At 45.2% G+C, this 14,879-nt stretch overlaps 1 protein-coding gene across 1 annotated transcript in view; it reads right to left on the bottom strand.

Moving 5' to 3' along the window:
• The window catches only part of ADAMTS17 (ADAM metallopeptidase with thrombospondin type 1 motif 17), a 302,517-nt gene that overhangs the window by 37,944 nt on the left and 249,694 nt on the right, over positions 1–14,879 (bottom strand). Inside the window, exon 19 of the mRNA XM_064480528.1 lies at positions 13,901–14,036. Coding sequence (XP_064336598.1) covers positions 13,901–14,036 — 136 coding nt within the window. The remainder of the gene's footprint in view (positions 1–13,900; positions 14,037–14,879) is intronic.

Genomic DNA, 14,879 nt, shown 5'->3' with positions numbered 1-14,879 from the left:
CAGCACTAAGCTATCTTGTTTCCCTCTCAGTCTCCCCCACCCGAAGGAAGCTCTGAAAGGCTGAGAGGAGCCTCTTCATCAGGTTAGCCTCAACTGGACACGACGTCTATACATAGTACGTGCTCAGTTAAATCTCTTAAGTGAGTGAATGAAGAACCAGCTTTAAATGCTCAGGCTGAGTTTAATGTCAATGGACACCCCCAGGAATCCCCACTTTTGAGTTCCTGCCAAACGTGATATATCCTGTATATTTTTATTTCCAGGTAGGGGGGACTTTTGCACTTTTAAAGCATTTTTGTTAATTTCCAACTTTGCTTTGTGATCAGAGGGTATTGCTTGTACGATTTCTGCTTCCTGGAACCTGCTGATGTCTTCTTAGCGCATTTGAGAAAAAGGTGTGTTCTCTATTATCAGGGTGTAGTGTTCAGTGTACGTGACTTTTCTGATTGATTGTGTTGTTTAGATCTTTTACATCCTTTGTTTTTTTTAAATTTACTCACCACTTGATCTGTCTTATATTGAGAGTGATGTGTTAATGTCTTCTATTCCCAATAAATTTCTATCTATGTTTCTTTGCGTCTCCTGTGGTTTAGTTTTTACATAGGTATTTGCTGTGCTATTTGGGGCATAAATATTCATTACTGTGATACCTTGGGTTTTGTTTTTGTTTTCTTGCTTTTAGAGGGGAGGTAATTAGGTTTCTTATTTATTTTTAGAGGAGGTAATGGAGATTGAACCTAGGACCTGGTGTATGCTAAGCATGAGCTCTACCACTTGAGGTATACCCTCCCCCATTACTATTATACCTTCATTGTTAAATACTTCTGTTTCCATCTTTGCTCTAGTCTTAGCTCTAAAATTAAACAGATTAAAATGCTCACCATAAGCCCTTTTACCAAAGTGTCCCCCATCATCTCTTGGTTAGGTGAAGAGGATCCTATCATCAGGGGCTGGTAAACTATAGTGTGAGGGTCAAACCCCTTGACACTTGTTTTTGTAAATAAAGTTTTATTGGAACACAGCTCTGCCCATTTGTTTATGTATTGGCTATGGCTGCTTTTGTGCTACAATGAGAGAGTTGAATAGTTATGCCGGAGATCACATGGCTTGCAGAGCTGATTCCTTTCATGGAAAAGTTTGCTAGGTCCTGGTCTGGTAGATTCCTCAAGAAGGGCTCACGGGTACAGTCCCCTAAACTTTTGCATATTCAAAGCTATCTTTCTACCGCCTTGATACTTGAAGGAAACTTTTACTAGATATAAAAACCACAGTGCACATTCTCCTTCCTGGTCTGCTGTCTTGTAATAATACAACTCAAACTCTTATGATCACTGAGAGCCAGGAGTCTGTGTAGCACTCACTGGAACCACAAGCTGGGGGTGGGGGATGGTAGCAAGGGAGAGCAGAGGAGGTGCCCTGGTTCTGGGAGGAGCCCTATCACATAACAGCCACAAATTTCCGTGGAGCTTACTAATCTCATGGCAGTCTCCACCACGGATTCCTGTCCAGAAGAGTCACGTGACAGGAGGCTGACCAACTCCACAGGCAGCACTGCAGACAAAACTACCAGGGACCTCCCTGGATATGGATCAAGGAGACCTGGATCTAGCTGTAGCTCCATGGTGATGGGCCATCCACCTTCAGTTTTCCTGCTTTATCTTTAGCATTATACCTCTGCTGACCTGTCCCTCCACCTCAATAACACTGAGAGGCACTGAGCATTCTCATTAAATCCTCCCTCATTCGGGGCATGCACACAGCCTTCTTTCCTAAGATGCATGCAGACCATCTGTCTAAATCATTGATTTGTCCTCCAGTTGTGCCAGGGGTTGACAGCAGGCTGAGGCTGCATTCCTTGAACTCGCCCATTTATCCATTTGGGAAACTGAAATCCACCCTCGGACTTCTGATTCTGCTCTTATCAGCCACAATTTCAGAGAACCAGTCAGCAGAGCCTTAGAGATAACATCTGTAGAGTTCTGTAGCATCTTGGATTGGATTTCCTCCTGGAATAGGGTTTTGGATCCCTCTAAAAAATCATGATGATGACAGTGATCATAAAAATGACATATTTAGCACTTACTATGTGCCAAGAACTGTTCTAAGCAATTTATTTCTATTAACTCATATAATTCTCATGACAGCCTTATGAGGTGGGTGCTATCTGTGTCCCCTGTTTTACAGAGGCTGAGTGGCCTGGCTGAGGCTCCCCAGAGGCAACTGTGAAGCTGGGATGGGAACCCAGCAGCTGACCCTGGTTCTTGAACTTGGACACGCGCTGCTTCCCGGGGGGCTCAGGCTCCACCTTCTCCATACTGTTCCTGGCCGCCATGCTCTGTATACTTTCTTCTATCTGGCCCAGTTTTAATTCCATTCTCTTTGTTGAAAAGCAGCAGTGGGTTGGAGCAGCCTTTTGGCCTTACTGGGCATATCTTCCCAGTTTTTCTTGCTTTGAAGGTTAAATTAATAAACAACAAAAATCTATCTTTGTAGACACTTTGTAAGTAAGGCTCAGCTTACAGGCCTCCGCCTGCCTGGCCTGAGCTGTCTGCAGAGGTTCCAAGCTGTTTCCTACCCGCCCTTGCCACCTTCCCCTTTCTCTGCTGTTCTCAGGCCTTTACGTCTTGCTCATCCAGGGTGTCCTGCGTCTGTCTCCTCTCTTACGTCTTGTTGGTTCTATCCATGATTATAGCATCTGAATCACATCTTCCAGAACTTCCCCTACCCACTGAGCTGTACTGACCTTCTTTGGCTACGGGATCAGAACTAGCTCTACCGTGACTTTTATTTATTCTGTTTTCTAAATGCAGAGGTGTCTGTGCTGAACTTTGTCCAGAGTTGCCTCTCCAGACTATGGCAAACTGCAGAGTGATATGGTCAATCACTGCATCCCAGGTTTTGGTCGCCATCGTCCCAATGACTCCTTCTTCCTGGTTTGTAAGAGTTAAAGTCAGAATGGTAGACACTTTCATAACATCCTTCATCTTCTGAAAGAAGAGCAAGTGGTAAATGCTTTGTCCATAAACTTGGGTGACCAGTTGCCGGACCCCCATGTCCATCTCTAGTCATGAGAGCCTCTGGAGAGCAAGGCGTCCTTGAGGGTCCAGCCTGCATCCAACTGGGGCGGGTCTCTGGTCCCAGCTGACCTCTCCCCTCAGCGGTCTGGGCTCTGGGTCTTCCATTCCTCCAGGCCTCAGAAGATGAGATAATTGACTATCCAGATTAGCCGCACACTCTTTCTCCTAGAGGATTTTTGCATCTGCTGTCAAATTCAAGTCATGGGACACAATTCACCAACCTTGGTTGTTCTCATCATACTTCTTGAGTTAAAATTTTCAAGTCACTTTTGTTATCACATGTCAGTGGCTCTCTGTGTGGTAACTGGACCACCAAGTCTGGGGGTGGGCCCAGTACTCTGTCAGTCGACAAGACCCCAGTGGGTGGTGGTGCAGGAGAACCACTGCACATGCTATAAGAATCATCTCCTGGGGCCCGTGTCTAGTTTCTGCCTGGCTCTCTGAGAATGGTTAGCTCTTAGGTCACCCTTTGTCCTCCTTAACAACTCACTGGGCAGGTGCAGCTGAAAGTTTTTCCCTCCCTGCTCTGAAGATTTAGCGTAAAGCTCTCTTCAAGTGGCCAGGGAGTGCTCCCTTCCCAGGAAGCAGATCAGGAGTCGTGGAAGGGAAAGCACGAGGGAGCTACGTGCTTGGTATGCGCCAGAGCACACTCATTACCTCTGCGGTGCTAATTTCTGCTCTTAAGGCCGTAAGGAATTCCTCTTGGAAATTATGTACTTGTGTTTCACCAGGCTCCTTCCTTCAGTGGTATTTAGATCCAAACACAGGATAGCAGGCAGAGGTGCTGGCAGGACCCAGCCTGCCACATGCACCCACGTCAAGTGTAACTTCATTACTCGAACTCCCACCACCTCTCCAGCCCGGCTTATAATGAGCCACCGTGGCTCTACACATCTGTGAAGCTTCCAGCCATGCGCCGAGCTGTAACCCGACCTGGGGTCTGAGGGATGTTAATAATCCCCTTTGCTCCCCCAAGTCCTACCCCTGGCCTGCTGATAATAACATCTGAAGTCCACAAATATAGAGCTCAGAAACACGCACAAGGTTAGAAATGAACCACTAGAGATTACTCTGTTGTTTTAATTTACTCTGAAATATATACGTTATATAAACTTGTTCTGACAAAGGGGAAAGTTAGCATACACTAGGGCCTTCCCCCAAACCTTCATTACCTGGAAAATACCAGTATGGGTTATTTAAATTATGTAGTAACACACTGCATTAAAAGAGTGTGTGAGTGTGTGTGTGTGTGTGTGTGTATGTGCACGCACATGTGGTGTCTTAAGAAATGATGGATAACACATAAAGTGCTGGGGTCCAACAGCTGGCTGATGTTTATCATTAATACAGTTTTGCAGCTGAGCAGTGATGATGGTTTTGGCTAGCGTTCACTGAGTGCTTACTCGAGACGGAGGAATTTATAGGCATTACTTCACCTAATCATCTCAAGACTTCTATGAGAGAGGGTCTAATTTCCCAGTTTCTAGAGGGCGGGATCAGGTAACTTGCTCATGAGTTTGCCTGCAGCCAGAGTTGGATTGGGGGCCCAAACCCATGGTTGTCTTGACCATCGAGTCCCTGACCTCAGTAACCCCCACTGGAGGACACCCCTAGGCTACATGGAGAGACCATTCTTTTCCTGATCAGCTGCTGAGCCTAGCAAACTGTGTGCCTTGGTTCCCTTACATAGTAAAGATTAATGATCTTTTGTTCCTAACTTTAAAACACATCTATTTGAATAAAGGCCATAGTAAAGCAGGACTGGGTGAAGGAAGGATTTAAGAGATTTCTGCAGGAGCTGAGGGTGGAGTGAGAAGGGCTACTGGGAGGGTCTGGGGTCGAGTCAAAGTTGGAGTCAGATCAAGGTCACATTAAGGTGGGCTGTGGGCAGGACACAGCCTGGATAAGCCCACCACAGACTGTGCTGAGGGGGGAGGTGAATGATTTAAAACCAGGGGACAATCAAACCACACCAGGGTCCCAAGCCAGCCCCTGACTTTACCCTTCTGTCAAAGGAACATCTGTCCAGGCCAGACATCTGCCCCCCAGCATGTAAACACTCATGGTGCTGGAATGAACCTGCATTTTCAACACAATGCCACCCACCACGGAGGTGAGAAATTCTGGGATGGCCAAGGCGCTTTCCCTCTAGCTGTATGAAACAGTTCATCCATCTGTCCAAATGACTTGCCAGCCCTCCTAAACCCTAGGAGCTGCTGGGCACTGGGGAGACAGCAGCGGCACACCCAAGTTTGGCACACAGTAGGTGCAGAGTGAATTGGTCGCCGACAAGGTCCTTAACCTTGTGTGGAAGAAAAAGAAGGAGGACAGTAAACAAAGGGCTGACACAGGTATCCTGCCCACACACGGCATTTGGCCCAGGTGAATTTATTGTTTGGTCCCAGTGGACACACTGGAGGTGTCAGAAGCTGTGGGTTTGAACCCTGACTGGGCAGGTTTGGTTTCTTACCCTGAGAATCCTGGGCCTGGGCCACAGAAGACCTCTTACCTGTCCAGTCCCTTTAACTTGTGCCACTGCTCCCTCGGCAATGACTGCGAGAGCGTAATGGCCCCTCCCAGCCTCTCCGAGCCCAACATCCCCTGGCTGGGGGTCCGCAGGGGGTCGTCTAGGTCTTCATAGGATGGCAGCCTGCAAGCACCTCCCCCTGTCCCCTGACACTCTGCACACCCAGGCCTCCTGGGAAACCACCCTCACATCTGAACCCCTCATCTGAGACAGCTGAATTCCTGTGTTTTCATTTCTTTTCCAGCCTGGGTCCAGATAACGCTCAGAACAAGCCAGAAAACAGACCAACTACGCATTTAGCAAAACCGTTCTCGGCTTTCATTTTAAAACTGCGTGTTTCACTTCCAGATAAAAGAGGCACCACGGTTCCTCTCAATCTCCCTCTGAACCCAAGGCCACTCCAATGCTGTTGCTGACTTCTCTCGTCCACTTTAAAATAACTATTTAAGAGGGCCCTGATCCCAAAGGGTCCTTTCTCATCCATGGCAGAAGCAGGTTGTACTATTTTTAAAATGGTGTAGCACTAATTTAGAATGGTGTAGCAGAAAGTATGTAAGACTTAAGCAGGATAACTGGTTTGAGTTCTACTTGCTGTGGGTAATGACCTTGGGTAAACTGCATAACAACCAAGTGTCTCGAAGTCTCCATCTGTAAAATGGGTGACTACACCAACTTCCCAGCCCCTCTTTATTGCTGACAGGCAGGAACAGACTGGCTCACTCCCGCCCCATGCTGGATTCCTGCTACCGCCGTATTTTCCATCTTCTCAAGAAGGATACAAGTTCTCAGTTTCAAGATTCTCGCTTTTATGATAAGTGAATTTCAAATATTCTTCTGAGAGGAAAAAAAGTTTCTCTGGGATTTATAGGAGCAAACTGATTCACAGCAGAGAAGCAGAAGGACAGTGAATGAGCTTAACCAGCAGCTGATGAGACCACCGGCCCCAGTGACATTTCTTTTCAGATATCACACCCGATCAGGTTACCCTCCAGGAACTGGCACTTGTGTTGGTACAATTTGGGGGTTAAAATAACCAGGAGAAGCCCGGATTTGGTAACAGGTTGTACCACACCCAGGCACTAAGAGCTCGGAAAAAAAACTCTCATGCTTTGAGAATCATATGGCTGCTGATGCTGAAAGTTCACGTCCAAGAGTAACATTCCCGTCAGGCGGCCTTTCTTACCAGGACACAGGAATTTTCCAGTACAGTAGCCCTCCTGCTAACAGGCTTGCCGGCGCTCGTCCTAGCTGGACAGAGTCCGCTGGACAGGCTTTCCTCGTCTCAGTTTGATCATGACGTCTGCGTGTCGCTACGTGTTCGGGGCTGAGGACACGTCTGCTGTTTTTGCCTGTCCAATGTCATCTTCCTTTTTCTCGTGAGAATACCTTGGTTTTCTTTTAGGTGTCTACACCACGTCCCTGGAGACCATGTGAGCCAAACCGGGCCGATCAGACCTCCTCCAGGAAGCCGGGCTCTCAGTGGAGGGGAGGCACAGCGCACACAGCGAGCTCCCTGCAGAGCCTGTCCGCTGGAGCTGCCTCTGAGATGCTCTCTCCAATATCCTCTTCAGCATCTCATCAATTTTGGGAGCTACTCCACATCCTTTCTCTATACTCCTGTCTTTTTGGTACAGTTTTAGATTCAGTTTCTGTTGTCTGGAATCAAAGAACCTCGATGTGCCCATTTTTTTGAGTCTAGCATTTTGATTCACTAAAGATAAAACCCAGGGAGTTTTAGAAGTTGGTGGTCCCAGGTCACTGCCTTTGCATTTCCAAGACTCCAGAGCAGGTGGGAGTCTGGTTCCATCTGCAGCCATGTCATTAGCTAGCTGGGTGGTCTCCTGCCTGTCACCACGCTTGAGCATCTCTCTAGCAGAAGGAAGAGGTCAGCCGAGTGTACTTTTTTGGTGGAGGCGCAGGGTCACCCTGAGCAGCTCACCTTGCAGGGTAGTAGCACCTTAACCCTTCTGCCAGGAGCACCTGTCTCTAGAAGCTCTAGGAAGGGTGGCTTCCAAGATAAAAATTCTCCTGGAGAAAGACTCTAATTGCGGTGCTCTCACAGTGAATCACAGTGCACAGTGATGCCTCAAAAGTGTGCTGGTGAGGGACCGGGGAGTTAAAAACCCCACACAGCTCCGTGTAGCCCAGCATTTCCCTTTCTCATGTAACCATGGAGACCTTCCTCCCTCTATCCTATGATTTGATGTTTCTACCAGAACCTGGAGAATACACACTACCCCTTGGTTCCTGATAGATCACTGCGATCTTTGTGGTTTTTGGTTTTGCTCCTCAGACTGAGTTTCAACTTTTCCATTTACCTTTCCTTTCCAGTCATTGTGACATAAAAATCAAATGCAAACATCTAGTGCTTAATGCCCTTTATATTTTATAACTTAGAAAAGTCAGGAAAAGAGAAGGACTTCTTAATGGGTCCCAGGGTCCACATGCAAAGCATTACTCAACAGGAGAATTCTGTTACCTGTGAAACTGGTATCTGGAAATTCTCTTGTCCTCTGTAATGATCAAAGGGAAGGGTGTTCAAATGATCAAAGGATTTAAGCATGAAGGAAAAGAAGAAAACAGAAGATTTAAATTCAAGACAAGACTCTGAAATGCCTTCTTTCTTCATCCGGAATGTTTCTTACTATAGACAAATAAGAAAAGGCTTCAAAACCTTACTATTTAATTTAAATACAAGTGAGGTTCTAGAATTTGAGTAGTGTCATTCACCATTTTTTCCACTTCAGGCATTCTTTTCTATTTTTCACATGGATTGGGGGCCACCCCTCATCCCAAATGTCTGGAAAGTGGACTGAGCCTGAGAGAGGAGAACCCCACTCTAGAGGTTCCTAGGCTGTTACTGCGGACCTGTGAGGACGTACATCTCCAGGCCTTGCCCTCGCCACTATGAGGTCCTGAGCTGAGGGCTCCTGATCTGCCACATGGGGTGGGCAGTGCCAAGGGTGCTCTCCTCCAGCCTCTCATATCCAAGGCACAGTGAGCAGAGGAGTGAAAATTAAATTTACCTATTTTATTTTGGAGGCAAGCAGGAAAGAAAAGCCCTAAGTTTCAGATGAGCTAGAAATGAATTAAACAATGGTATCTTTTCAGACTTTGGCTGCACCTTAAGATCCACATGTTACAGGCTTCATTCTTAAGTCATGATCACATACACACACAGAACATGCTTTCCTAAAAACATGAGGGATACCATTCAGTTTTAACCTAAAATAAGGCAAACTGGCTAAAATAATTGAGCAAAGAGGACAAATTTAAAATCCAAATACACCTCCTTGCAGATGACTATTCAATTCGATTGCCAGTAAGAGACTGAATATTCTTTTCTGAATCCCCCTAATTCAATGCACAGGACAGTCTGTACTGCCTGGGAAGAAGTTCAAATCATAAATACTATAGGGAAATATCTAATAGCTCAGAATGGCCTTTTCAAGTAGCCAAGAAACTCTAAAGATTGAAAAAAACATTAAATCTGGTGAAGCATGAGCCATGTGTTCCAAACTGAGCCCATCTCCCTGTCATACCCCACCCTCCCTGCTCCAGGACCATCTGGAACGTGGTCTCAAGGAGCTGGCGCACAGGGTTACTTTTTGGAAGCCAGATGATGGCGGGGCCTCTTCCCTGCAGACTGTGGTCAGCAAGGTGAGGGCTGCTGGCCACAGTCATAACAGCTGAGCTGATCTGTGATTTCTGTCTCTCCTGCCAATGTCAGGTCCAGGTTTGCCGATGTGTTTGAGTTGGTGTGCAGGATGCTGGAGAGAGGCCTTCTGCCCTGCGTGTCAGATTCCAGATTCCACATGGTTATGGCAGGGTTTGGGAGCAGGATCCACAGAGCGAGGGGCAGGATTAGAATAAAGAGGTGTTAATGGTGTGAGATGGGAAGGTAAAGGAAACTGTCGGGAACTCAGCGGAAAAAAAAAAAGGGTTGAAGAAAATGAAAGGGAGATCAGGGAGAATAAAGATAAACAAGGGAAAAAGACAACCATCTCTGTTGTTTTAAAGGTCAAAGAGTAACAATAATATAGAAAGGCTCTCGCACCTCGCCAGATTCAACAGCCGGCTGCATTCTGGCTTCTTTAATCAAGTTTACACCGCTGGGTTCTTGGGCTACTCCTCCAGGTTACAGGCTCTGTTTTCCCATCGTGCCCACCCCCATCCTCTGAAGCAGCCTTTTTTTTTTCCTCCAGGGCCTGTAATTAACTTCTCCAAACCCTACCCCGCGACTCAAGTTCAGCTTTTACTTATGAATTACATCTCTTTCCGATTGTCTAGCACTCATTTTCTAAGGTCAATCTCTTCACTTTGCTTCACTTACTAACCCAAGTCCATATTATTCTATGTTTTTAAGAAATACTCATGACAACTAGATTGTGCTATGCAATGGTTCAAATTATCGTGTGTGCATATGTATATACACAATATCTGTACATCATACGTATACATATAGGTGTACTGTGCATGTGTTTATAAATAAATAACACTAGCATCTGCAATAATTTAAAAATCTATAAAAGCACACATTTCTTTAGCCAAGCAATAAAGACTCTTTGATGAGTCATGCTCTTTTTTCATGTGTCCACTTCAAGGAACAGTATCAAGTCAGTTAGTTCAAAATAAACAAATAAACAAATGAGTAAATAAAACCAGACTATAGAGCAGGCAACCAGACATGTCATTTCTAGGCTCTGAGGCAAATTCCAGGTGCTGACTTTTCTTTCATCAAATTTATTTTCTCCTCTGCTTTTGGAAATGCCATTCATCCTTTAAGGCTAATCTGCATGATTTTACAGAGTCGGGAAGGGAATGAAAGGGGACGGGACAGAAAGGGGAGAGTGGTGGGAGGGAAGAACCTAACATTATCAAGTTACCTGAGAGCAGAGAGCTTGCCTATCTTTCTCACCTCTGAATACCTTGGTACCGAGAACATGGCCTGATGACTGAGAAGATGCCCCATAAACACGGGTTGAATGAATGAAATTACTGACTGTACTGTGTGCTCAGGGTCATGCTGGATAGTTTTAAAAACAGTACTGAATAATTGGGTGATAAAAAGTCATTCCGTATAACAATGTCCCCTCCTTTGTATAATGAGAGGATGCCTTCCCTGTGGCAGTACCTGCAGAGTTCGGGCTCATGCTCAGGCTGTGGTCCCAACATCTCAGTGGGCAAAACAAGGGTAGGGAATAACCTAAGGCAGTGCCAGCAAGCCAGCACTCATGGGCCAAGTCCAGCCTGCAGCCTGCACAGCCTAGGAGCTAAGAACGGTTTTTTACATGTCTAAAGCGGTTATAAAACAAACAAACAAACGAAAAACAGATAGCAGAGATTGTATGTGACCCACAAAGCAAAAAATTTTTCTATCTAGCCCTTTACAGAAAAAGTTTGCTGACCCTTGTCCTAAGGAGACACTAAGAATGTGCTTCTGAAGTTGCTTTTCATCTAAAGGGTGTTTGGCTTGAACTCGTGTTCGAACATGGTGAGACTGCAGGGCTGGGCTCTGTGAGCATACACAAGCTCGATGTCCTCCAGGCTTACAGCAGCTCTGTAGCAACAATATATAGAGTTTGCACCCTTGTTAACTCATGCTTGTTCATGTGACTTTTTTGCAGGTGTTTTCCTACACAATTTTCTGGTTAATTTTGTAGTGCAACAGAGTCCTCTCCTGGAAAATCTGTGGGTGGCAAAATCATAAAGGTGCTACACTGGTCCACTTGGTATAATGGTCAGAGGGCTTTGCTATGGAGCTTTGAATTCACCTGGAATGTAGCTGAAATACTCAAGACCTCTAATCTGTCTTTTACTAAATCTGGGAAATTCTTGATTGTTGTCAACTTGATTTTCTGCTCCATTCTCCCTCTCGTCTCCCTCTGTGACTCCAATTATACTTATGTTAAAATGGCTGACACTGTTCCACAGGTCACTTGAGTTTCTGTCATCACCAACAGTCTTTTCTTTCCATTTTCCAGACTGGATAGTTTCTGTTCCTCCATCTTCAAGTTTACTGATCTTTTTTTCATCATCTCCAATCTGTTAGACCCATCAAGTGATTTTTTAAAAAACATTTCAGATATTGTCTTTTTCAGTTCTAAAATTTGGTTCTTTTTCAGCAGAGTGTCTTTTTTTCTGATAAAATTTCATATATGCTCACTGATTATGGTCATATTGTTCCTTACGTCTTTGAGCATAATTATAACAGCTGCTTTGAAATTCTTGTCTGTTAATCCCAACCTATACATCATTTTGGAGTCAGTGTCCATCAATTGCCTTGTCTCTTGAGTATGGGTCATATTTTTCTGTTTCTTTGTATGTCTAGTAATTTTGGATTGTATTCTGAGCATTGTGAATGCTATGTTAATCTACAGCAGTGCTGTTCAATAGAAATAAAATGTGAGCCACATATGTAATTTTAATTTTCTACTATTCACCTTAAAAAAGTAAAAGGAACAGGTGACTTTAATATATTAATAAAGAGTAATAATATATTGTATGTGACCCAATGTATCAAAATATAATTATTTCAACATGTAATCCATGTATTTGGATACAATGACCCCAATGTATCCAAAAATATAATTATTTCAACATGTAACCAAAGATATTTTACAATCTCCATACCAAATCTTTGAAATCTGGTACACATTTTACATTTACAGCATATTTTGATTTGGACTGGCTAGTGGCTACCATATTGATCAGCACAGCTCTAGAGTACCATTCTAGGAAAAAGCTGAGGGTTGGTCCACAACAAGCTACTCCATCCTTATGGGAAGCAGCATCCTTGACTGACAATTTTTAAACTTTATTCCTTGGTGTTTCACAGAGGTGCCAGGGGGCCTACCATGAGCTGAGGGGAAGGCGGAGTGCTCTAGGCTACTCTTCCCCATCATATAAGTGTCTCAATCCAATCAGAGCAATTCTGACTTCATGTTTCACGTATTTCACTCCTGAGCATAGTTAAGAAAATAATTTGACACTAAAACAGCTTGAAAACATGAATGAATTATTGAAAAATATAATTCTTCAATGGATGCCTAGGATCTTTCTTTTTCAGTCATGCCCTTGAACCCATGCTGACCTCTCCTCTTCTAGAGTAAGTCACTTCTCTGTCACTTACCCCACTTTCTAACCATATCACAAGAGTCAGGTTTTCTCTGCTTTCAGGAGAAGAGACTATGGCCTGTCTAATCCTTGTGTCTTCAGAGTGGCAAGTCCTTCCTTCTTTGGGCCCATGTGTGTGTGACTGTGTGATTGACTGATGGATGTTGATTGACTGATGGATGGGTTTGTTGAAGGGTTGCTCACACCCAAGATGCTCAAGACTTCCTGAATTGAGCCATGCTCCTCATGGCCTTCAGCACAAGGGTAGAATTTCATTCTTAGTTTGCCAAGGACCACATAAAACCAATGAAACAAGTCTCATCTTGATTTCCCTCCTGTCTTCCCTCTCTCATTCACACAAATACAACCAGTCTGACAAAGAAACAAGGGTTGGTGGAAAAATTAAATGCTTTGTGAAATTTCTGCACTAGACGAGTGGTACAAATTGAGGTGAAGAAGCCCTAAAAGCTGCCAGGTCAAAAGTCCAGCCTCTTGAAAAAAGCTAAACATGCCTTCACCTGCTGCACAGAACCACAAAATAGAAACCATGCACCTCAACCCAGGGCAGAACGGGAGGCCAGGAGTGATATTACACAATACAGCAGAGTCATATGCAAAGTCCCACTAAAACAGAAATAAGGCGGCTTAACTGACGAACACATTTCACACAATTCATCTTGGCTGACAGCCCAAGAGAATTCACTTTGGAGCACATGAGTTACATGACCATGAAAGCTGGGGTTGGAAAAAGAAGTTCTGATGGGTCCCAAATAATAAATAACCTTCTGATGTTAATTTCAGCCACTGAAACAAGCCAATCACAGACACTAACCTGTGCACACTTACTCATGGGTACTCACACTCTGACTTTCTTTCCTTCTTCTCCATGACAATGTAACCTGGGGGAGGAGGTGACGTGTACCATTTGAAAGTGTGAGGAGATGGCTTTTTTTTTTTCATGAGATGTTCTTAATGGCCTTCTATAAGATGCCTTACAGTGAGGACGATATACTTCCATCAAAGTTCCGACTTAGCCAGAATTTCAGAAATCACTTAGCAATGACAACGGAACACCAAGCAGGACTGTGGCATTAAAATGTATCACCGCCCCCCCAACCCCGTCCCTGCGTGCTGGTGCCCTGATCCTGGAGGGTCCAAGGTGGAGAACACAGCTGCTTACCGTGACTGGCATGGGTGGGAGTTGCACCTTCGGACCTGGGGCTCTGGCCGGCTCGCTTGAGGGCAGTCACTGTCATTCACCAGAGTTGTGGTCTTGTTGATAATTCTTGTGCAGGACACGATGGTTCTGCGTTCCCCTGGAAACCAAACCACACAGAACTGAGAGGCTGTGGTACACTCACCTGGAAAGGCCATTCAGTCACCTTACGGAGGAGTGTTCAGGTACATCTTTTGGTCAGTTTGTCATTTACGGTGACTGTTGTCACGTCTTATTGTTTGACAGAGAGGGAGAATCTTAGGGATGAGGGTGTATAAGACATGCAGGGGCAGCACGGGGCAGGAGAAAGATTCCAGAACAGGATCAGAAAGAAGTAACACTTCAGATCAGCTGTGTCCTTGGACAGCTTGGGATTCACTGAGGCCAAAGTTCTGATTTGGGTCTTTAATTTCCAACAAAAATTGCCAATCTCTACCTCTGTTCATTAGATGTTTAAAGTCTATGGTCTTGATCAAATACCTGTACATCAGCCCTCACCAGAAATGATGGCTATCTATTACAGAATCCCTACTCGCTGGAGAGAAGTGAGAAACAGGAAGGCTAGTCTGAAGGACACAGACCTGCGTCCTCCAGGCAGGCAGTCCACCGCCAACCTGAGAATTCATCTGCCCATCAACTGCTACTCATGCCCAGTGTCACCTGCTCTTGGGAAACTTCCCTGACCGGTCACCCCGGTTGGATGTAGTCATTCTCTTGGGTGTTCCCAAAGCACCCCCCTGCTGCTTGGTCATGACTTTGTTGGGAGGGTGGGTGGTGGAGAATGGTTGGGAGCGAGATGGGCAGCCTCTGGAGCGAGGCTGTCTGGGTTCAAATTTGGCTTGATCACTAGCACTGCGATCATAGCATGGACCATGTTTCTGTGCCTCCGTCTCCTCTGCTGAACCGACTCACTTAACTTCCCTAAGCCTTAGGGTGCTTCAGG

This window comes from Camelus dromedarius, chromosome 29 (assembly GCF_036321535.1).
Source record: "Camelus dromedarius isolate mCamDro1 chromosome 29, mCamDro1.pat, whole genome shotgun sequence".
NCBI lineage: Eukaryota > Metazoa > Chordata > Mammalia > Artiodactyla > Camelidae > Camelus > Camelus dromedarius.
Note: the sequence above shows the minus strand (reverse complement) of the source record. Positions and strands in the feature narration are given on the sequence as shown.